The sequence below is a fragment of the Electrona antarctica genome (genome assembly GCF_951216825.1).
Source record: "Electrona antarctica genome assembly, chromosome: 10".
Lineage (NCBI taxonomy): Eukaryota > Metazoa > Chordata > Actinopteri > Myctophiformes > Myctophidae > Electrona > Electrona antarctica.
Genome location: NC_136791.1, coordinates 46677959 through 46699016, shown reverse-complemented (window position 1 = coordinate 46699016; position 21058 = coordinate 46677959). Strand labels below are relative to the sequence as shown.

The 21058-nt window shown below is 42.3% G+C and overlaps 2 protein-coding genes across 5 annotated transcripts; one reads left to right on the top strand and one right to left on the bottom strand.

The window, feature by feature from the left end:
- Positions 1-1134: 1134 nt before the first annotated feature.
- cbr1 (carbonyl reductase 1) lies at positions 1135-7443 on the bottom strand. 2 transcript variants are annotated; one of them, XM_079512973.1, is made up of 9 exons: positions 7361-7443; positions 6410-6524; positions 5747-5916; positions 5334-5441; positions 3953-4161; positions 2510-2563; positions 2201-2412; positions 1949-2017; positions 1135-1252 (listed from the first exon to the last, which is right to left on the bottom strand). In XM_079512973.1, exons 2-7 carry the CDS (start codon positions 6520-6522, stop codon positions 2239-2241), a joined length of 828 nt encoding a protein of 275 aa, XP_079369099.1. In that variant the 5' UTR covers positions 6523-6524; positions 7361-7443; the 3' UTR covers positions 1135-1252; positions 1949-2017; positions 2201-2238. The 2 variants fall into 2 exon arrangements, with proteins under 2 accessions (XP_079369099.1, XP_079369098.1); XM_079512972.1 differs by lacking the exon at positions 7361-7443 and having other exon boundaries at positions 6410-6538.
- Positions 6939-21045, top strand: setd4 (SET domain containing 4). 3 transcript variants are annotated; one of them, XM_079512961.1, is made up of 14 exons: positions 6939-6961; positions 8434-8574; positions 10240-10321; positions 10892-10987; positions 11667-11704; positions 12268-12356; positions 12972-13208; positions 14405-14464; positions 15742-15871; positions 16868-17042; positions 17864-17942; positions 18527-18607; positions 19330-19453; positions 19566-21045. In XM_079512961.1, the coding sequence occupies exons 3-14, from the start codon at positions 10246-10248 to the stop codon at positions 19737-19739; spliced, it is 1359 nt and encodes a 452-aa protein (XP_079369087.1). In that variant the 5' UTR covers positions 6939-6961; positions 8434-8574; positions 10240-10245; the 3' UTR covers positions 19740-21045. The 3 variants fall into 3 exon arrangements, with proteins under 3 accessions (XP_079369087.1, XP_079369086.1, XP_079369088.1); XM_079512960.1 differs by lacking the exon at positions 6939-6961 and adding an exon at positions 7596-7693; XM_079512962.1 differs by lacking the exon at positions 6939-6961 and adding an exon at positions 7596-7693 and having other exon boundaries at positions 8434-8578.
- The last annotated feature ends 13 nt before the right edge of the window (positions 21046-21058 follow it).

Here is a 21058-nt window from a genome sequence, read left to right as displayed (position 1 = left end):
GAGAATCAAAAAGTGGACCTACACAAGGCAGCCATAGACTCCTGCGTTTATAAATACTGTACAGTAGATAGAAGACCACTGCAGTGCTGCACTAGTTGTCAGAGTACTTAGTGCAGTATGTGTTATCAGAGTAGGCCTACTTGGAGGCCAGTCTGTGTGAGTGTGTTCATAAATACGCTCTGAGAACAGCAGAGCGGAGTGCTCTCTGGTCATTCAGAAAGTCAAAGTGGTAGTGTTGTAATTAGAAAATTATGAGCGCTGCGGCCGCTGCTCTCTGGGAGCACTCAGAGCGCACACACGCTGGCCATTTAGAGAGAAAGCAGCGTTGTCCGAGCATCTGCACTGATGACATCCATCCATCCATCTTCAACCGCTTATCCGTAGTCTGGTCGCGGGGGCAACAGCTCCACCAGACTTCCCTCTCCAGAGCAACATTAGTGACTTCCTCCTGGGGGATTCCGAGATGTTCCAAGGCCAGTGAGTCGATGCGTTTCCTCCAACTGCGCTTTGGTCTGCCCCGGGGTCTCCTCCCAGTCGGACGTGCGTCGAGGACCTCCCTAGGGAGGCGCCCGAGAGGCATCCTAACCAGATGCCCGAACCACCTCAGCTGGCTCCTTTCCAGGCGAAGGAGCAGCAAGTAACAACAGCAAATAATTGAAAAAGGCTGAGTAATATGGCAGGCAAGTCTATGGGAGTTTCGATGTTTGTTTAGAGCACTTATGACGTAAATTGTTTGCCAGCCAAGTCTAAGGAATAATTCAATCACCACAAAAGGTAGCTTGCGTTAACTGTCACAGATGAAAGGTTTCCCCAATTGCACATAATTAACTAAGCATTATTTTTGAAAAATCGTGAAAATGTGGCACAAATCTTTGAATATATTCTTTCAGAAGACTTTTTATTTATTTCGACATCAGGCCTAAATGGATTTGAATGTGCCCAAAGCAGTGGTATTAGGAAATGTCAAACTCCTGATTATTCAAAACATTATTGAAACAATGACTGCTCTTCCACAGAAATCTAATATTAAATGTAGTTATATTCATCCCTGTAAGATTCCTACATCTTAGTATAAAATGAGAACACATCTAACAAGGTGAATGACATTCACAGCTCAAAAAACTTGAACGTGTATTTTTATCAACCAATGTTTAATCAAGGTTTTAATTTATTTTAGCAGTTTTCCATATTTAATACAAATATTTTCACACACAAAAAAAAAAGAATGATTTTTGAGTGGTGTAAACCACTCCTACAACTGGCTTTGTTATTGAAACCACTCCTACAACTGGCTTTGTTATTGAGTGGTGTAAACCACTCCTACAACTGGCTTTGTTGAGTGGTGTAAACCACTCCTACAACTGGCTTTGTTTTGAGTGGTGTAAACCACTCCTACAACTGGCTTTGTTAGTTTACGTGTCTGTCCGTTTACGTGTCTGTCCGTACCAAAAAAATCACACCTGTGTGAACTGAGTGGTGTAAGGTATTATATAGCCTGATCAGCTGTGGTCTGACGTAATGTCTGACGTAATGAAATCAGCATCAACCAATCAGCATCAACCATGCTCATTTTTTGAGCACAGACAGACAGACAGACAGACAGACAGACACGTAAACTAACAAAGCCAGTTGTAGGAGTGGTTTACACCACTCAAAAATGATTATGGTTGCTATGGTCATCCAGTTCACACGGGTGTGATTTCATTATGTCACACGTTACGTCAGACCACAGCTGATCAGTCTATATAAGATGTGATTTTTTTTAAAGGTAAAGCCAAGCAGAGAATACAATTGAACTTGGTTGCCATTGTATGAATCTTCATAACATAAGACAGTAAAAGTCTGAAGGCAGACAAAATATTTGCATATATTTTATGTATTATACTGTGATTCCAGCAGTTGCCTTACTTTACCAGATTGTGTTTTATTTATTTGAATTAAGGAATACAATTTTGTTGTGAAACTCATTCTCTGGCAGTGGCATGATTTGGTTCACCAATGCTAAAGGTGAAACATGGGGGTGCATACTTAGTTTAGACTAGTCATTGGTTAGACATGGGTTAAGGTTAGGTTTAGGTGTGCTGCCCCGTGGGAGGTTAGGTTTAGGGTGAGGGTTTGAGTTGTAGGACTAATGACTGGTCTAACCAATGACTAGTCTAAACCAAAAACTGTCTAAACTAAGTACTGCACCCGAAACATGTACATGTACACTACAGACACATACTCATCCCTATCCTATCACCACGGCTGTACTTCTTTGTCAGAGACAAATTTCCCTTGGGGCTGTGTGGCTCCTGGGGCCAGTAGGGACAGGTAGACTGGAGTTACAGCGCCCTCGTCTGGTGACTTGGGAGCTTTAGAACCAGCCATGTCTGTTCTCACCCATCCTGGACAACAGGCATTCAAAAGTATCTGTAATATCAAAAAAATTATAAATAAATATTAGCCCAACGAGCAGCGAGAGAATATTTTGTTAGTTAATTTAAAGCTGTTGTATTTCAGGGCTTACCTGGTCACCTGGTCTCTCCTTAGACAGCCGGCGGGCCAGGATCATTGACAGAGCCTGTAAAATGTAAGCAGGCATCTATGGTTTGTTACTCTTACATTTTTATCCCATGATTTTGTAACCCATTTTTTCCACCCGGTGCCAAAACTAGTCTTTTGTCTCGCAACCTCTCAGGATTTCCATTTTCTTTGCTGAAAATCTGGCATGCGTAGCCAATCTGGCATGCGTAGCCAATCTGGCATGCTTAGCATACATTTCTGAAGCATAATGATGTTTGACAATATTCAAGGAAGCCATTGAATTCCATTAATATCAGTACAGTATGGAATCTAATTGAAGAGACTTGAATCTTTCTTGATAGGTAATTCAACAATTTATGGTGCCTTTGTTTTTCTGTTGTAATGCATTTTAAAGAACACAATTCAAACATCCAGTTTGAATTGTTCAGTCAATTTGAATGACTTTGGAGAAAATGTGAACCAATGTGAAATCAAAAAATCACACTGTGAAGTGAGGGGCACGCTTATCATACATCATATACATCACATTCCGTGCTCAGCCAATCAAATCATCACAAATGTCATTCTGGTCAATCACAATTTGCGTCTTCACTTTTCTGTCCTCACTTTTGTCAAGAAAAACTGGGCATAGGAGGGGCTAATGTAACCTGACTCCGCCAGATTGCGGCAGTATTGAGTTCACCAGTTCCCTCCTCCTGCCTGCATCTGGGATCTCTCAAGCAGAAACGATGAACCCGGAAGCAGCGGGACAAATTTGATATCTCCATAATCATTTCGAGTTGTAGTCTTGTTAGGTTGTGTTTACATTGCACTGTGGCAGCACTTCAATATGTCATAAGTCTCGTGTTGATCCCGCCTCTAGCGCTCTCATATCGCTCCGGCCAGAATTGGACCGGAGTACATCATCTCTGCCTGAGAGTTCCCAGACTCTCCCTGCTGGCAGAATGCAAATGTTGTCCAGCAGGGGGAGTGGTTTCACCAGGCTAGGGCTAATGCCCCTCAAAAATAAATCCATTGACTGGAAAATAGTCAATGCATGATACACAATATTAGCCTGGATTCCAGCCTGATGGATATATGGGAACACATTTCTACACTAAAAATGTATTCAATTGGTTACAATCTGTACACTCAGTTAAATGTTAAATTAAGCCATTAAGACCAGAGGCCAATTATACGAATGCCTTGCCTTCAAAATCAGTAGATCTCACACTTTCAAGATTTTTCTAAAATGTAAAATCAAATAGCAGATTTACAAGCTCGCAGCGCGGCACGAAGAGACGCGGTGCGAGCTTGAATACATCTATTTTTTAATAACGCAAAAAAAAAAGACAGATGCTTTCCCGATTTGAATGGCTTAAAAACAGAGTATGTTTCCGTGTACACACCCACCTTTACACTAATTATAATAACCGTTAGATCATACCGTTAGTCCGGTCTTAGACACTCCGTATGCGGTTTCGGGCCAGCCCCCTGCCTTGTGCTCGGCCTTCTTGGTCAGCTGGACAAAGCTCTGCATCAGTCCCACCAGCTCGTCCTCCGTCAGGTCCTCACTGCGGAGACGCTCCTGGAGGGCGGGGCTACACTTGTTCAGGGTGCGAGAGCCCACAAAGCTGGAGACGTTCACCACACGACCTATACAAATGCACGCATTAAAAATAAACACACATGTCGTCCCAATGGTTGAGGGGACCCCCCCCACACGGTACAGTTGCACCGCTCACTTCACACAGGAGTGATTATTTTTTTGAGCAAGGAACAGCAATGTCCGTGTTCACCCATGTGTTCACCCACCCACCTATGTGACTATGAGCACCAATGACTACCAAAAGTGGCGCTGTTGTGCCAGAAACAGAGAGAGAGAGATAGTGCTGCACTGCTGCCTGCTAATGAGAGACAGAGAGAGAGAGAGGGGGGGGGGGGGAGTTGCACCACTCAGTTCACACGGTGTGATTTTTAATGGTACAGCAAGATGCCAGGGTTGTGGCTCTTTTGGAGCGGGAACTTTGGGGGGTTAGAGGGGTGGGTGCGTAGCGTTAGTCCGACGTCCCAATAGACGAACATTACTAACCCTACCCCTAACTGCATGTGGAAGCCACGTGTGAGTCTTAACCAGCCACGCGTGAGTCTTAACCAGCCACGTATGTCGGACTAACGGGACGTCAGACTAACGCATGCCCCCCTATAGAGGGGTAACAACATACACTCTTTTTGTATGCTTTTGTTTACTGACCTGTATGCGATTTGGAACATAGTACCTGTTGTGGCTGATAATAATTCCCAATAAATTACTCATGCCGGCAGGCTAAACCTGGGAGCTAAAAACAAACTAATGACGCGCCACATACAATGATAAAATGATTCATGTCCAAACGAGCTCATAAGTTTAAAATGTTTATATAGTTATTCAGTGCACCAAATATCACAATACAATTTCCAATAAATATATATAAATATGTGCAAAGAAGCCAATTCAAACAGTGAGCAAACAAAATGTGAACGAACCAAAATATCAATAAAGTGCGAGTGCGGTCAACAAAATGTATCGCTCCCAGCTCACCCTGCCTCCAAGTTCAAGCGTCCTTAGAGTGAGCTGGTAGATACCTGTATTTGTCACCTATCTGGTGGCCACCCACAGAGACGCTCCCACCAATAGTGAAGCGCCAATGCGGTGCCCACACCCATCACCAACCAAGTGAATCATAACCATAGGCTAAGCACTCTTTGGCTCCTATAGTACCAATAAAGAAACACATACATAATAACACGGTTGTCATGTTTTGGCCATTGCAGTTGTATCGTCGTACCTCCGGGTTTGACGAGCGGCATGAAGTGAGTCAACATGTCCCTGGTGGCAAAGAAGTTGGTCTTCAGAGTCACCTCGGCCTGCACGTCAAATGGATCAGTGGATGCTTCTACAGATACAGAAGACACGACGCAACAAGACAAGACAGGGAATGAGATTTGGGACCGTAATGCCATTATGAAAGCTATTAACCCATTCAGGCCTGACGTCGAAATTTAAATTTTCTGAAAGGTTTGAGGTACATTTTAACGATTTTTCAAAAATAGCAGACCTACAAGTTCATAGCGCGCCACTCGGTGGCGCGCTATGAGCTTGTAGATCTGCTATTTTTCAATAGCTAAAGTATAACAGAATGCTTGAAACACCAAAAGGGGTTCCCACCCAAAATGGGTTAATGATGATCAATCATGCAACCTTTAAATGCTATCCCAGCGTTGTTGACCAGGACGTCCACTCCTCCATATTTGTCTCTGAAGTAGGTGGCTGCAGTGGTAATGCTGTCCAGGTCATCGATGTCCAGCTGGTGAAACATAGACTTGTGTCCCTCTGAGGCCAGAGACTCCACCGCTGCCTGGCCACGCCCACTGGAAACCAAAAACAAGTCTCAATTTGCAGTCTGCATTTTGTCAGAAACATATTTCTCATAAAGAAAACAAATGTGCACTGTAGATTAGTGGGTTTTATTTCAGCAGAAACATGATTTGTGAAACTTGTGCTAGTGTCAAGAAAAAATCAGGCCCCTGCCTAAATCAATTATTTGACACAATGTAGCCTCATATTTGATTAAATTAAATTATATATGCAGAGTAAAGGTGGCCTTACACTAGCCGATGCTAGCGGTCGGGGGGTGCCCGACCGCTCAAAGCGCGATCGGCCCGATATCAAGAATATCAAGAATGTTTGATATTTTCTCTGCCCCGCTCCGATTATCCTGTAGTGTGTGGTGCTATCAGATTTCAGATTGAAATCGGCTAGTGTAAGGCCACCTTCAGTGTCCTCTTTTTGGGTATTCAGAATGTGTCAGTGCTCAGTGGAATGTGATGATTACAGAATCATTGTGCCTATATTAAATAATACCTGTCTCTGGCAGTGACATACACATCTCCCTGGAACTGCTGACAGAGTGCTCTGACTATGGCCAGACCAATCCCCTTGTTACTGCCTGTTACCACAGCAACCCTGGTAGACATGGCAGCGAACAGAGAGAGGAGTCTGTTGAAGGAGGAGAAATGAATGATCCCAGAGAGAGGACTGCATGCTGAGTCTTGCTGACATTACCAATGGGAATGTTTGTTTACATATCAAAATCAAATACAAATAAAGTTAATGTATAGTGTTGATGGCCCTGTGCTGCTCAATTAACACAAAGATCCAATTGGAAGTAGGAATCCTATGGTAGGAATGACCTGTGTGGTCAAGCTAGCATTCAGACGGACCAGTCTCCCATGCACACCCCTCTGTGTGCAAAAGTGTGTGTAAGTTCACCATGACTCAGCAAGTTGCTTACAAATTACAATATGCTTATCCAGGGCGGGCATCTCATCAACAGATCTTACACGAAAGTCACACAATAATCCTGACTGAGCAGTATTTTAGATCCATGCTACAAAGTAATCACAGTGCTGTTAAGTAAGTGATCATTTCAATTAATTTATTCTGTGGACAAACTACTATAGTACTACCCCTCAATTTATTATCATCTCATGATGTAAATGTGCCAGATTTGGCCAAAAGGCTCATTTCTATCTGCAGGTTGAAACGATTACAATTAAACAATTTCAAATTACATTGAATTGGATGAAATAAAGATAATATAGCGTAGCGATAATATGGCTATACTATAGTTATAGCCACTTGAAAAGTACATGTTCTGCAACTTTGCAAGATAGCTTTCAAACGGCGCTATTACGGCTACTAAAGCTTTGTCTCAAAATGTTCATGCTTATTCAATCCCTATGTTTATTTAAGTCTAGTTAAATAATGCAGCCTATTAATATGCAATCGAAAACTATAATTCCCAATCCTTACTTTAGAATAGATCGTCTTATTGTGGCCGCTGCCTCGACGGGTGTGTTGTGACTGTGAGTGGTGCTCTGCTCTGGTGGGTGAAAGCGAAAGCAACGATCGTACGTCGGCGTCGCGCGCGGAAAACAGCAGATCTACAAGCCCACAACTCGTCGGGCCGCGACGCGTTGTGGGCTTATATATCTGATGTTTTCCGGGCAGAAGAGAAGGACAATTCCGCGCTCTGCGCAATGGGGCTGCTGCGCATACCCGGAAAAACACATGACCCACATGGCTATCTGATGGCTATGCATGGCTAGAGCAGAGATATGAAGCAGTGGGCACAGGACTAAAAAGGTAACAAACATACTATTACTAGTTACAGTATAATGTATTATGTTGATGATTAAACTCTATGTTGACATTAGCACAATATACCCCAGTGAGTTATGGATTATGTTTAGAGCAGGCTAGAATGACCAAACTAATCAGCTGTTGTTTATCAACACTGCCACTCAATGTCAGAATCGATTTTTACATATAGCCTTATATGCTATGATAGTCTTTCTTAAATAGTTACCGGGTAATTCCAGGAGCTGTCCGCTTCCACAAAGTAAAACGTTTAGCTTAATAATGTAATAATTTTAGATTAATCTTGATAGCGAGACGTACTGTTACAGATTATTGCGTAAAATAGATGGATGCTCTGAGCCTCTGAGGTATAGAGCTAGATACATTAGCATTGTGATAATGCGAAAAAACATAAATGGGATTTTGTTGATCCTAAATATCGTGATTTGTGTGCTTAGTTTGCAATGAAGAATACATAATACTTAATAGTTAATACCTGTCAGAAAGCACTAGCAGACTTTGAGACCTTACCTGTATCTTCATAATATTAAGGGTATTTTCTCATATTGTTAGATACCATGCAGCCACGGTTCACCCTCAGACTAGATTTAATATTGCATGAAATCACCAATAGTTATACTCAAAATGTTGTCAATGTATCAATATATTGAATGGTGTATTGGTGTAAAATAAATCTTGTTATACCGACAGTGTATACAGTACTTGATTTTGTCAATATTGCACAGGCCAGCTGTATTCTGCACCTGCGGTGACCAGCCGAGCAGTAGCCTTTTCCATGGGAGTCTTTGTGAAGTCCTTATTGCCCAAATGTTTTCATGCGGATGTATCAACCAGATCCTTCTGCAGATGACAACTGTCTCTGAACAGTAAGTACATACAGAGAGTTCACGAGTACTAGTAGACATTGCTGTCTTCTCGTCCTCCCGTCACCTTCTAAGTATTGTGACAGATCTATGAGGCTGACGAGTGACGATGTCTTATTACCACTTTCAACACGGCATCCCTTATTTATTTTGGCATGTTGTAAAAAATAAAAAGCAAGTCTCTTGCACACCTAAAGGCGACGGGGTGCATAGGAGACCAAACGAGGGTCCGTCCAACCCACTGAAAATGGAAAAAAACTCCTGCAGTGTCTTCAAATGCAGTTAAAAAGGCTTTATTGGAAAATTGCAACGTTTCATCAGGCTATCTTTATGAACCAAACAGAGAAAGACCATCTTTTGTAGGCTGTCTAACCTAAGACCGCCTAGCTAAGGCATGTCATGTAAAGTAGAATACTTCTAAAAATTGTGAAAATAGCAGATCTACAAGCTCAACGCATCACATAGCGATGTGTTGTCAATTGTGAGCCTAAAATCGGGCAAATATAACATAGAGCTTGAGTGGTTAACATGACGTGTTAATTAGTTTTCAGGTTCTCTTTTTAGCATCTAATTGTATTTATTGCGACCAAAGGTCGCAGTTAACTATGGAATTGTGTGTTTTTTTGTCCGTCAGTGTATCACTCAAACTCCCTATACATGGGGAAAGCCCCCATATATTGTGCCCAGGTCTCGTGACATCACTATGACATCATCAGGGATGATAATAAATCAAGGATCATAGTAAATGCGACCTGCTGTCGTAATTAAGCCCATATACAGTATGGAGATCCGTGATGTCATCAATATTAGTATATGGATATATATCAGAAACTGCCGGCAACCGGCAAAATCTACAGGCCTGAAAATTAAGTCCTGGCCCTACCTGGGCCCTCATCAAACCCTATACACTCAAGAGTCAAGACACTGCCCCCGCTGCCACCATTAGATCTCCATATACGGAGCTGACCTGTTCTGACATTCTATATGTTGATCTGACCTCATCAAACCCTGTACACGCTCCATATATGGCCAGTGCATGGCACTGCATGCGACCTCGCCTTTTAGGGTGTCTTACTGGTTAATGTCACTGATTTTTCAAATTCAAGGTGTGAGTTTTCTTTTCTTTCTGTAGCTAACTGGTTGTCTTTGAATTCCAGTTCCAGTTTATCCTGTGCTTGATTTTGCAAGTCAGACCACCAAAACCCCTTTTGGTGTTTTACCCATTCAGGACGGGGACCCCTTTTGGGGTTCTTGTTATGTACAGTATATTAGCAGCATAACATTATTGTAATTTTTGAGTGGTGTAAACCACTCCTACGACTGGCTTTGTTAGTTTGTCTGTCTGTCTGTGCTCAAAAAATGAGCATGGTTGCTATGGTCACCCAGTTCACACGGGTGTGATTTCATTACGTCAGACATTACGTCAGACCACAGCTGATCAGTCTATATAAGACCTTACACCACTCAGTTCACACGGGTGTGATTTTTCAATTAATATTAGATTTTTCCCCCCGAAAACTTAGTTCTGGATTTAGTAGGCGTTTTTTTAGAATCGGGGCTAGTCCTAAATGGGTTTGTACTTTATGTCTTGACTTGGACTTTCTTCCTGAAGATATACTGTAAACACATGATTGATTCACTTGATCAATATCACTGATTAACACACAGAACGTTATGAAGAAGTGTGGCTGTCGTACTGGACGAGCCACGAGGAAGAGGCGAAGGAAGAAAAAGTGCTCCGTCCAGTCAGGTAGTGTTTATTTTTTCTTCTTTTTTCTACTAGGTAATTCCTTAACCCATTTTGACCTGATTCTACAAATGTCTTCTAAATCCTGACAGTTTTCTGAAAAACCCATGTTTCTATGTCAGTGGTTCTCAAACAGTTTCATGTCAAGGACCCCCAAAAATATATGTAATTGGCCGCCGAACCCCATCTGAAAATATGTTGTTCCAGGAACCCCCCAGAAGAAAAGATTTGAGTTAAAAACGTTCGCTGTTTATTCAAAGATTTGCGCCACATTTTTACGATTTTTCAAAAATAGCAGATCTACAAGCTCTTAGCGCGCCACTCGGTGGCGCGCTATGAGCTTGTAGATCTGCTATTTTTCAATAGCTAAATTATAATTATATTTAAAACACCAAAAGGGGGTGTTGTGTCATGATGAGTTATGTTGTTTTGTGCTATATGGTTATGTATTGTTTTTTTAACAGACTGTGAAGAGAAATCACTTCAGGGACAATAAAGATTATTATTATTATTATCCTTTATTGCAAACTTCCCTTCGTCCTTATATATACCATTCTTTCTCTCCCTTTCCAGTCTCCTTGTGCCATCAACCCCAGTATGTTTCTTTAATGAAGTTTCTCCACCAGCGTGGATTCACCTCAACTCTGCTGCAGCCAAGCTACTTCTCTGGTAGATTTCTGCTATTCTCTAGTGAACATCCTCTTTCAAAGTGTGTGTGTGTGTGTGTGTGTGTGTGTGTGTGTGTGTGTGTGTGTGTGTGTGTGTGCGTGTGCGTGTGTGTGTTGACCAATGTCTTTTTTTTCATAGACATTACACATGGTTTAGAAACCTAAAATGGGTGTTACACAGAGGCAGTGGTGGAAAAAGTACAATACTGCAATTTAGAACTACTTCGTTACAAGTAAAAGGTGGGAATTGAAAATGTACTTGAGTAAAAGTACAAACATTTCACAAGTTTAAAATGTGTACAAAATCTATTGAAAATAGCAGATCTACAAGCTCGGCTATTTTCGGCTATAGATCGGCTATTTTCAAATGGTCGAAATGTATAGGGTTGAAGTGGTTAATGTATGTTTTCTAATCAAAATTAAAATCTCCAAAGTAACTAGTAACTTAAGTTTTCAAATAATTGTAGTGGAGTAAAAGTACAAATTTTGCTCTGAGATGTAGTGGAGTAGAAGTAAAAGTATTGGAAATTGGAAATACTCAAGTAAAGTACAAATACCTCAAAATTGTACTTAAGTACAGTACCTAAGTAAAAGTACTTAATTACTTTCCACCACTGCACAGAGGGATGTTAGAGCCATCTTATTTTGTGTGCACTGATCTGATCTGTTCATCTTTCCAGATACTGGCAGAGGGATGCAGGCCCAGAAGACAATAAAGGTAAATTGACTGAACATTCATTGTGCTATTGAGTAAAGCATGATTTACGTTTATTTCTAACTTTGATACAGGTCATAGTACTGTTTTCTCCATTACTTTTTGTTTAAAATGAGTTGAGGGCTGGGGGTGTGGATGGGAGATGGTGAGCAAGCTAACTGTGCCTTGTGTATTAGTATGTATTTTTTTTACATATGTGTATTTGTATACAAAAAGTATTTGTATTGTATGTAATGTTTTACTTATGTGTATAGGACCCCCTCTAAAATGAGATGCTGCATCTCAAGGGGCTATCCTCTCAATACATTCTGACCAAATTAAGATAATAGGGTATTGAAGTTGTACAATTTTAAGACGGCACATTGTTGCATGCTGTTCATCGCACATATTCTATCCTTTCATGAATACTGAAAACTAAAATAATCACGGTTGATTGTTTGGGGAAGGGTTTGACCATCTTGTGGAAAAAAATAGTTTGAGCGATGAATAAAATGTAGTCATTTGAAAGAATGAATCTAAACAACTTTGAGTATCTTGAAAAACATCACTGTCTCTCCTTCCGTCAGCCCGGCAAGATGTTAATCGCTCTTCCACTGTCATGCCTCCTCACAACCTCAACTGTTCTGAAGAGCTACCTTGGACACTACATCAAGAGGTAGAAACTCCCACAAACAGTGATGCCTTCTTGTAACCACACATTCAGAACTGCTAGAAATGTGATCACGCTCTTACTCTTTAATACCTTCCCCACCTATTGTCGGCTACTCTTTGAGGAAAGATAATGAATCTCAAAGAAGCCTGTAGACCAGTGGTTCCCAAAGTGGGGTCCGGGGACCCCTAGGGGTACTTGAGGGAGTTCCAGGGGGTACCTAGCTCAATTAGAGATAGTTAGGAACCAAATTGACCCTTATGGGTCTGTAACTCTGAGAGTGTACAAATGGAACCAAATGGACCCGTTAGGGTAACTCTCAGAGTTAAATTAACAGTGGTTTTACAATATAAATGGGGTACCAGAGATAGAAATGCAATTAAATCAGGGGTCCGTAGCATAATGCGTGTGAAACTGGGGGTCCTTGAAATTAATATGTTTCGGAATCACTGCTAGAGCCGTAAAAGTCCTCCCTTATCGGGGTCACTGGCATGTTTTCAAATGGGGGGTCCGTGGCCTAATAAATGTTGATTTGGGGGTCCTTGACACGAAAAAGTTTGGGAACCACTGCTGTAGACAAACATGCATACATCGACAAACATGCTGCCTTTTCATTCACAGCTGGAAGCCCCGTCTCTCTCCGCTGTTATCTCTCTGTGTCTTCCTCGTGTGTGAGCGACACAGAGGAGATCATTCCGACTGGCTCCCGTACATCAGCGTCCTGCCCACCACGTACACATGCCCTGCTTATTTCCCCGATGACGTCGTGGCTCTGCTGCCGACCAGTGTGAGGAAACAAGCTATGGAGCAGAGGGAGGCGGTGTTGGAAATTCATTCTTCAAACCAGGATTTTTTCAGGTGGGTCGGGTCAAGCAAAGCCAGTTAAACAGTTGAATACACAAGAGGGAGTGCTATGCTGTGTGTAGAGAGACCTTTTGTCCTTGTGGTGGTTGATTGAGAGTACCTTTTTCCACTGACTGGCTTTGTACAGCAAACATGACCAAAAAAGGGAAATGAGGAATGTCCAGAAGAAAAGTTAAAGTTGAACTCAAAAGGGTTTTTGAAGTTGAAAACAAAATAAAAAGACTTTTAGCATAGAAACTGTAAATTAGAATAGAAGGAGGTATAGGAGCAACAAAAACCAGACGAAAAAGCTGTGAACCTCCAATCAACTACACCTGGCCCTTTTTTTTTTACTTTATTTGTTTATTTGGACAGGACAATGCATATTAATGGATGTGACATGGACGTAAATACACCGGATATAGCACAGTTGCTAATTTTCATCCACAGTCCTCACAAGAAACGGAAAACGGAAAACAGACAGGCAAACAGTGGAATACATTTACATAACATTGCATAGGGAACACAGCATAAAAAATAAATACACCTAAAATAATCATGAATGGTTGCAGCTTTGGTTTTCAAGCAACCATTTTGTTCAGATTGTATTTAAAAGAGGAGAATGTAGCACATTCCCTTATACGCCCTCTGATGGCCAGGTTTTTATGTCCCCTCTTCCATGTCTGTAGAGGGTGACAAAGCACACTAACAGGGATGTTAGACATGGCACATACAGTACATGATGTGATGGCCTATTGTAGATCGGCTCCTACACTGTGACACATCAGCACTGGTAGAAAGCCAAGTGCCATAGATTAGCATTCCATTGCCATTATCACAGTATAGCACAACCTGCTTGGGTGTATTATTGTGATTTTTACCATGAGCCGATGAATATTTATGATAGGATGTCATAACGTATTAGTTTAGTAGGATACACAAAAAATTGCTGAAACCGACAAAAGACATGCCAAAAATAGGGATGCCAGGGTGAAAACATTACATTGTTTCTGATAGCTTTCGGCCAAAACAATAAATGGAATGAATGTAGTATAAAAGTCATCCTGGCCTATCAATAATTATTACTCAAACTCCCTATCAATTAATCAAACTAGATGGTAAGTTTCTGTGTACAATGAGTGCATCAAATTCAAAACTTGTCCTGCGTCAGTTAATTCTAATCTCTATTATGTTCCGATTGGCTAATACAGGTCCCTACAGCCAATCCTGAGCAAACCTGCAGGGGAGGTGTTAACGTATGAAGCTTTGAGGTGAGAAGAGAACTGAACACACTCGGGGCACGGTGGCACAGTTGGTAGTGCTGTCGCCTCACAGCTAGAAGGTTCGATTCCCGCTCGGGACACTGTGGGTGCTGGCGGCGTGTTTCCTCCTCCGCGTCATCAGTGCCCATACCCGAGGCGGGGTTGGCGAAAAGGCCTTTCTGTGTGGAGTTTGCATGTTCTCCCCGTGTCCCCTAGGGTAGGTACCCTCACAAAAAACATGCAGTAATCCTGGTCTCTAAACTGCCTCCCCCTGGCCAGCCGGGGCGCCTGATGGAGGGGAAAGGAACTGGTTGGAATAACGTGTTCCTTCCACGCGCTACACCCAACCAGGGAAACTCCCCCTGTCAGGTGTAAAGGAGCAACTTGGACACTCGGGCATGAAGGAAGCATGAGTTCAAGTCCGTTGCTCTCCCCATGTCCCCCATATATGGGGACTAGGTTGGCGGAGGGTGTGTAGAGCCCAGGAAAACAGGGTGAAAAATGGGTTACAAAATCGTGGGATAAAAATTATAGGAAAAAAAGAACTGAACACACTCAGTGTGCCCAAACCGTATAGCATCAAGATGCTGCCTATAGCAGGCTTCTCAGGGTTCTCGGCTGGTGCGCGGCTGCTACTTGACGTGTCGGCAAAAAAAACGAAAGTGCTTTGCCGACACGTCAAGTGGCAGCCACATGTGAGCGTCATTTCCATCCACTAGCTGTTTAAAAACCCGGAAGAGACGCCTGCTCTAGGCGGCATCTTGCCGCCTCTTGGCGCTAGTCAGTGTACACTGTCTCACATCCACACAGAATAGTATTATATCCAGATTCCACAGTGATACGACCATGTACAACCTGTATCCAACTGGAGTTATTCCCAAGTCCTCCACACATCTTTTTCTCTATGCAGTGCATCATGTGTACGTTCTTGAGAATCACTGAAGTAATGACTAGGGCCTCACTCACACCTTCGCATCTAGCATACAACATGGTTGGATGCTAGATGTAAACAAAGGGTAAGTGTCATGGCCGCCCCAATGCATTTCCAATGGAAGTCACACGGTTTGACACAACATTTTTGTTGTACGGCTTTCGGCTGTGTTTCGACTGCCCCCCTCCCCCTCATACAACAAAAATGTTGTGTCAAACCATGTGACTCCCATTGGAAATGAATTGAGAGCTTACAGATCAGTAAACAAGTCTCATGCATCAGCTATACAACAATCTGTTGTGACCGTGTGAGTGAAGACTAGATGTGTTGAGCCTGTGTCTCTCTCTCTCATTAGGTGGGCATGGTGCAGCGTCAACACGCGCTCTGTCTTCATGTCCCACCCACCCAGCCCCTTCCTGTCTGGAGAGGATGTTTATGCTCTGGCTCCCTTCCTGGACCTGCTCAACCACCGGCCTGACATACAGGTTCATAATATCACTGTAGTGTACACAAACCTATTAGTTGTTAATAATAACTGACGCTGGTGACAATTACATTGTTTCTACCAGCTGATGCAGATGTAACTTGTAGCGAGTGAAAGCAAGGATTTGTGTATACTAGAGACCAGCGGGTGGCGGATTTAGCCGCGGTTGCCGCGGGTGAACCGCAGTTTAGGGTGGATTAGGGTCAATTCAATATATTATAAATTAATATCGGATAAACCGCGGGTGAAATAATGCTGGAAATAATAAATGAATGGCAGCCATCTATCTATAGGCTTTATAACTTTTAAAACGGAAATAAATTAATGATATCTATCTATAGTCTTATAATATGTTTTTTAAAAGGCACAAAATCTCAGCATGCGTGCGTTAGTAGTATTTTAATATTTTCCATCAGGCACAAATTAGACGCCTATATTGGCTAAGAAGGACCACAACAACGAGTGGGCTGCTAGCTGCTAGGCTAACAGGCAGCTGAGAGTATGAAAGAAACTTACAACTAACTGAAACAGAAGGGAAGAATATAAGTTTGGCGTGGGACTCGGTGCCATGGGACTGCATGGGAGCGAGGGCTGGATATATGCCACATGAAAAGACGTTCGTTGCGATGTGCGAACGTGACTGACTGAACGGACGGCAGCCTTGTTGCCATGGAAATGGGAATATACAACCGTAACTTTGGTGAACTGTCGGCAGTGGTGAGTGACACAACTTATAAATAGCCGATCTACAAGCTCACAACGCGTCGCAGCGAGCCAGCGACGCGTTGTGAGCTTGTAGATTGGCTATGGCTATCCCTGCAGCGGATTTCGGGTGGTTGCGGATATATAAATTGGATTAATTAATTAATGCGGTCGGATAACGGGCGGATCATTAATATGTACGGGCGGATTAGGGTGACAAAAAAGCTCATCCGCAGTTCTCTAGTGTATACTGTATTATATATGTATTATATGTTCTGTGGGTGTATTTGTCCAGGTGTCAGCAGGTTTCAATCACGCATCAGGATGTTATGAGATCAGCAGTGCTGTCGGGGTGCAGCGCTACCAACAGGCCTTCATCAACTATGGCTCCCATGACAACCAGCGCCTGTTGCTGGAGTATGGCTTTGTCGCCTCCGGCAATCCTCACAGTGTCGTCTATGTGGACACAGGTGACATGGCTGCAGTCAGTCAACAAATCCATTGTGGCATGGGGACAATCCACCTGCAATGTTGTCAAACACTTTGAAGCCGTTGCATGACAGGGAATTTGAGTCTGACTAAAGCCTAAAGCCTATAGCCTATTATGTTGTTTTGGACTCGAGGCTGGGCAATTATGAACCAAGTCTGTCGATTGTTTTTGTTCAAAGGGTGTGTCCAAAGACTGTATGTCAGAATCTTGAATGTTAATTGTATTACAGAGTGTGTTTTCATGCAAGGAATTTAACTGGTTGCTGTTTATTGTCACACAATGCTACTAGTAAAAGGTTAAGAAAGTTAAATCTACTGTAAAAATACATAAAAAAGCCTTCCTATTTGGTTCTCCAGGGGTTCTCTGTGAGGTTGTAAGAGGTGACATAAAAAGCCTTCCTATTTGGTTCTCCAGGGGTTCTCTGTGAGGTTGTAAGAGGTGACATAAAAAGCCTTCCTATTTGGTTCTCAAGGGGTTCTCTGTGAGGTTGTAAGAGGTGACATAAAAAGCCTTCCTATTTGGTTCTCCAGGGGTTCTCTGTGAGGTTGTAAGAGGTGACATAAAAAGCCTTCCTATTTGGTTCTCCAGGGGTTCTCTGTGAGGTTGTAAATACATAAAAAGCCTTCCTATTTGGTTCTCCAGGGGTTCTCTGTGAGGTTGTAATACATAAAAAGCCTTCCTATTTGGTTCTCCAGGGGTTCTCTGTGAGGTTGTAATACATAAAAGGCCTTCCTATTTGGTTCTCCAGGGGTTCTCTGTGAGGTTGTAATACATAAAAGGCCTTCCTATTTGGTTCTCCAGGGGTTCTCTGTGAGGTTGTAAGAGGTGACAGAAGTTTGGAGCAGAAGATGAAGTTCCTGCAAGAGAACAACTTCATACAGTAAGATCAGCTTTCTACACTAGAGCCTACAGTACGTAGAACTTTACACACCAAACAAAACACATTTGGCTTTGGTTGACTGCATCATTTCTGTTGTTTACTGTTAACACTGTCTTAACCCATTTTGGGTGGGAACCCCTTTTGGTGTTAGCATTATGTTATGCTTTAGCTATTGAAAAATAGCAGATCTACAAGCTCATAGCGCGCCACCGAGTGGCACGCTACGAGCTTGTAGGTCTGCTATTTTTGAAAAATCGTGAAAATGTGCCTGAAATCTTTGAATATATATTGTTACAGAGCAAGTTTTTAACTCAAATCTTTGCTTCTGGGGGGGTCCCTGCAACAACATATTTTCAGATGGGGGTCGGCGGCCAAATACATATAATTCTGGGGGTCCTTGACATGAAATATTGAGCACCACTGACATATAAAAACATAGGTTTTTCAGAAAACTCATTTTGTAGAATCGTTCCTGGGTCAAAATGGGTTAATGCCACCTACAGAAGAACACAGGGTTGCATTTGACATAGATTCAATGATCCCATGGAATGGCGCAAACTTTTCCCCTTCTCTTTTTCTATCAGTAACCTAACGGTGTCCAGTGAAGGTCCCAGTTGGAGGTTGATGACGGCTCTCAGAATTTTGGCACTGCCTCAGACACTATAGTAAGATAATTTCGCTCGCATACATTATATGGTTATATTTAGTTTTTAAGGGCCATATTTACCTGCTCATTCTGTAAAAAGTGAACCTCTCTAGATGTGCTTATCAGTCAGCGTTCTATTTATTTTCCATCTTCTGGATATTGTATTGATTTCACTGTGCAGGGCACTGGGCAGGACCACGATGGAAACAAGCCCATATAGGGATTTAAAGGAGAATTCCATACTAGAAGGCTTTCTTAACTTTATTTGTAGTTGTTACGTCCCCACCAAAGAGGTCCAGGTGTTATTTTGTGCAAAAGCGCATTATTGGCTATTTCCCCTACCATAAGCCCTCAATGAATTGCATTGAATTGAATGGGGCTATGGGGTGTTGTGCTAATTCGCTTATTTCCATCAATAGTATCCCAAGCGGCACACTTTACTACTTATTTTGATGGAAATAAGCGAATTAGCACAAAAACCTAACCCCCATTGAGGGCTTAAATTATTGGAAAAAGCCAATATTGCACTTTTGCACAAAATAACACCAGGACCTCTTTGGTGGGGACGTAACAACTACAAATAAAGGTAATAAAGACTTCTAGTATGGAATTCTCCTTTAAGTGTTATCTTTTTAGCATCACTGTAAAATCATACCACTGTACTATTTGCAAACTGATAATAAACTAATCAATCAATCAAAATTAGTCTTTATAAGTCTGTTTCTGTGTGCATCTGTGAAGTCCCCAGTGGAAGTCTGTGTTACTTGGTCAACCATTGACTGAGGAGAGAGAGCAGTGGTGCATCCAGACCGCCTGGACTCTGTGTCAACACTTACTGCTGGACACACACACCGTATTAGATAAGGTACGTTTACCCGTTTATCCACACACACAAACCTCTGCCCATCCCATCCAATAAGGCTTTTTAACATAAGAATGTTTGAGTGAGCCTCAATTATATTTGTGTGCGCATGTAGATTTCCCATCTCTACAAGCGGTGTGCTGTACCGATCAGAGAACAGCTGGATGTGGTCAGATCAATCAGAGAAGAAGAGAGATGTATTCTGGGACGGTGTTTGGAGCTGCTTCAAGGCATGCAGAGACAGCCATTGTCATCCCAACCTGAAGACACAACACTGACTACAGTATAGATAGGGATATCTGACAGACTGACAAAGTGTGGACTGTCTCTTGTGTATTTGTTTATCCAACTGTCATGTGGTCAACATGGTTTTGCATCTGGTATGAATAGAAAGCGCTCCAGTTTCCAGTATCAAGGACTTCCTGGAATGCTAGTTGAAACTAAGTGCAACAGACTGTTGCACAGCAGGGCGACACCTTTTCAGCAATGACCCAGAAACGTATCCATGCTGGTCATGAGACCCAACCCAAGAAGTATTTATTGTTTGACTGCTGATAACGGCAACGTTTTTAATAATTAATAGCTAAAGAAAGGGATAAAGCATATGTGCACTCAAAAAAGACAGTTTGTAGTGCATTCAGGACAGACAAGCAACATGTTGCTAAATGCCAAGCTTTTCAAGACACATCAAACCCTGCTCTTAAATCTTTCATATTCAACCCATATAAATGCATCAATCAAATGTATTGCCGTATTGTCTTCCCATGTAGCTAGCTAAGTTTAAATATCAATGTCATATCATGACATGTTCCCTTGAGAGCTGTCTGCTCCCAAAATCCTACGAACATATCAAATCACATTTTACTGCCTTGTAATGCTTTCTAAACTTGATATACTGTCTATTTTTTTAATATATATATATTTGTCATATTGAACTATGAACTATAAAACTTGGTCCCTGTTACCGTTTGTCTAGCAAAGGTGTGGGAGTTTCACTGGAGGTTGTAAACCAATTATATTTGTAAGTTGCCAAGATATGCCATCCCACACAAATGGTCCCCTACTACAACAACAGTGGGCGTAATTGCCTCCTAGTCTCCCTGCCCCCCCACCCCATTCACTTAAACATCAAAACCTACCTCTGGTTTCCTAAAGGGGCGAGCACCTATGCCACAGGTACAGGAAATTAAATCGAAGATGGTGTTATAATCATGAGTTGCCCATGTACATCCAAGTCTATGTACTTGAACTTGAGATACAGTGTACTTGATATGGATTGTGTACTGCCTGAACTGTGGCCTACTTTATGGATAGGCTACGAGAGACATCTCAGCGCCAGCAAGGTCAGCCTTGCTGCAGTAGTCATTATCATGTCACGTTTCTATGTCTCATATCTTGTTGTCACGTCATTATGATCCAGCACTATATATGTTCCCTGTTGTGTAATAAACTTGGTGAACCTTTTAGCGTGATACTGTCTGGTGTCGCGTTCTCCCGGGCCCGCCGCCGCAGTCGCCGTACCAAAGGAATACTTCAACTGGATTGTCACACACCACCCAGCCTGCACACACTACCAGTCTGTCAGAACCAGGCGAGGGTCCAGTAATT

Coding starts and splice junctions, on each gene's coding strand:
- cbr1 (XM_079512973.1), bottom strand. CDS start 6,522: ATGTCTACCAGGGTTGCTGTGGTAACAGGCAGTAACAAGGGGATTGGT. Junction 5,917..6,409: donor TATGTCACTGCCAGAGACAG/GTATTATTTAAT, acceptor TTTGGTTTCCAG/TGGGCGTGGCCAGGCAGCGG. Junction 2,564..3,952: donor TGTCTAAGACCGGACTAACG/GTATGATCTAAC, acceptor TACATTTTACAG/GCTCTGTCAATGATCCTGGC.
- setd4 (XM_079512961.1), top strand. CDS start 10,246: ATGAAGAAGTGTGGCTGTCGTACTGGACGAGCCACGAGGAAGAGGCGA. Junction 10,988..11,666: donor GCAGCCAAGCTACTTCTCTG/GTAGATTTCTGC, acceptor TCATCTTTCCAG/ATACTGGCAGAGGGATGCAG. Junction 13,209..14,404: donor TCAAACCAGGATTTTTTCAG/GTGGGTCGGGTC, acceptor TGGCTAATACAG/GTCCCTACAGCCAATCCTGA.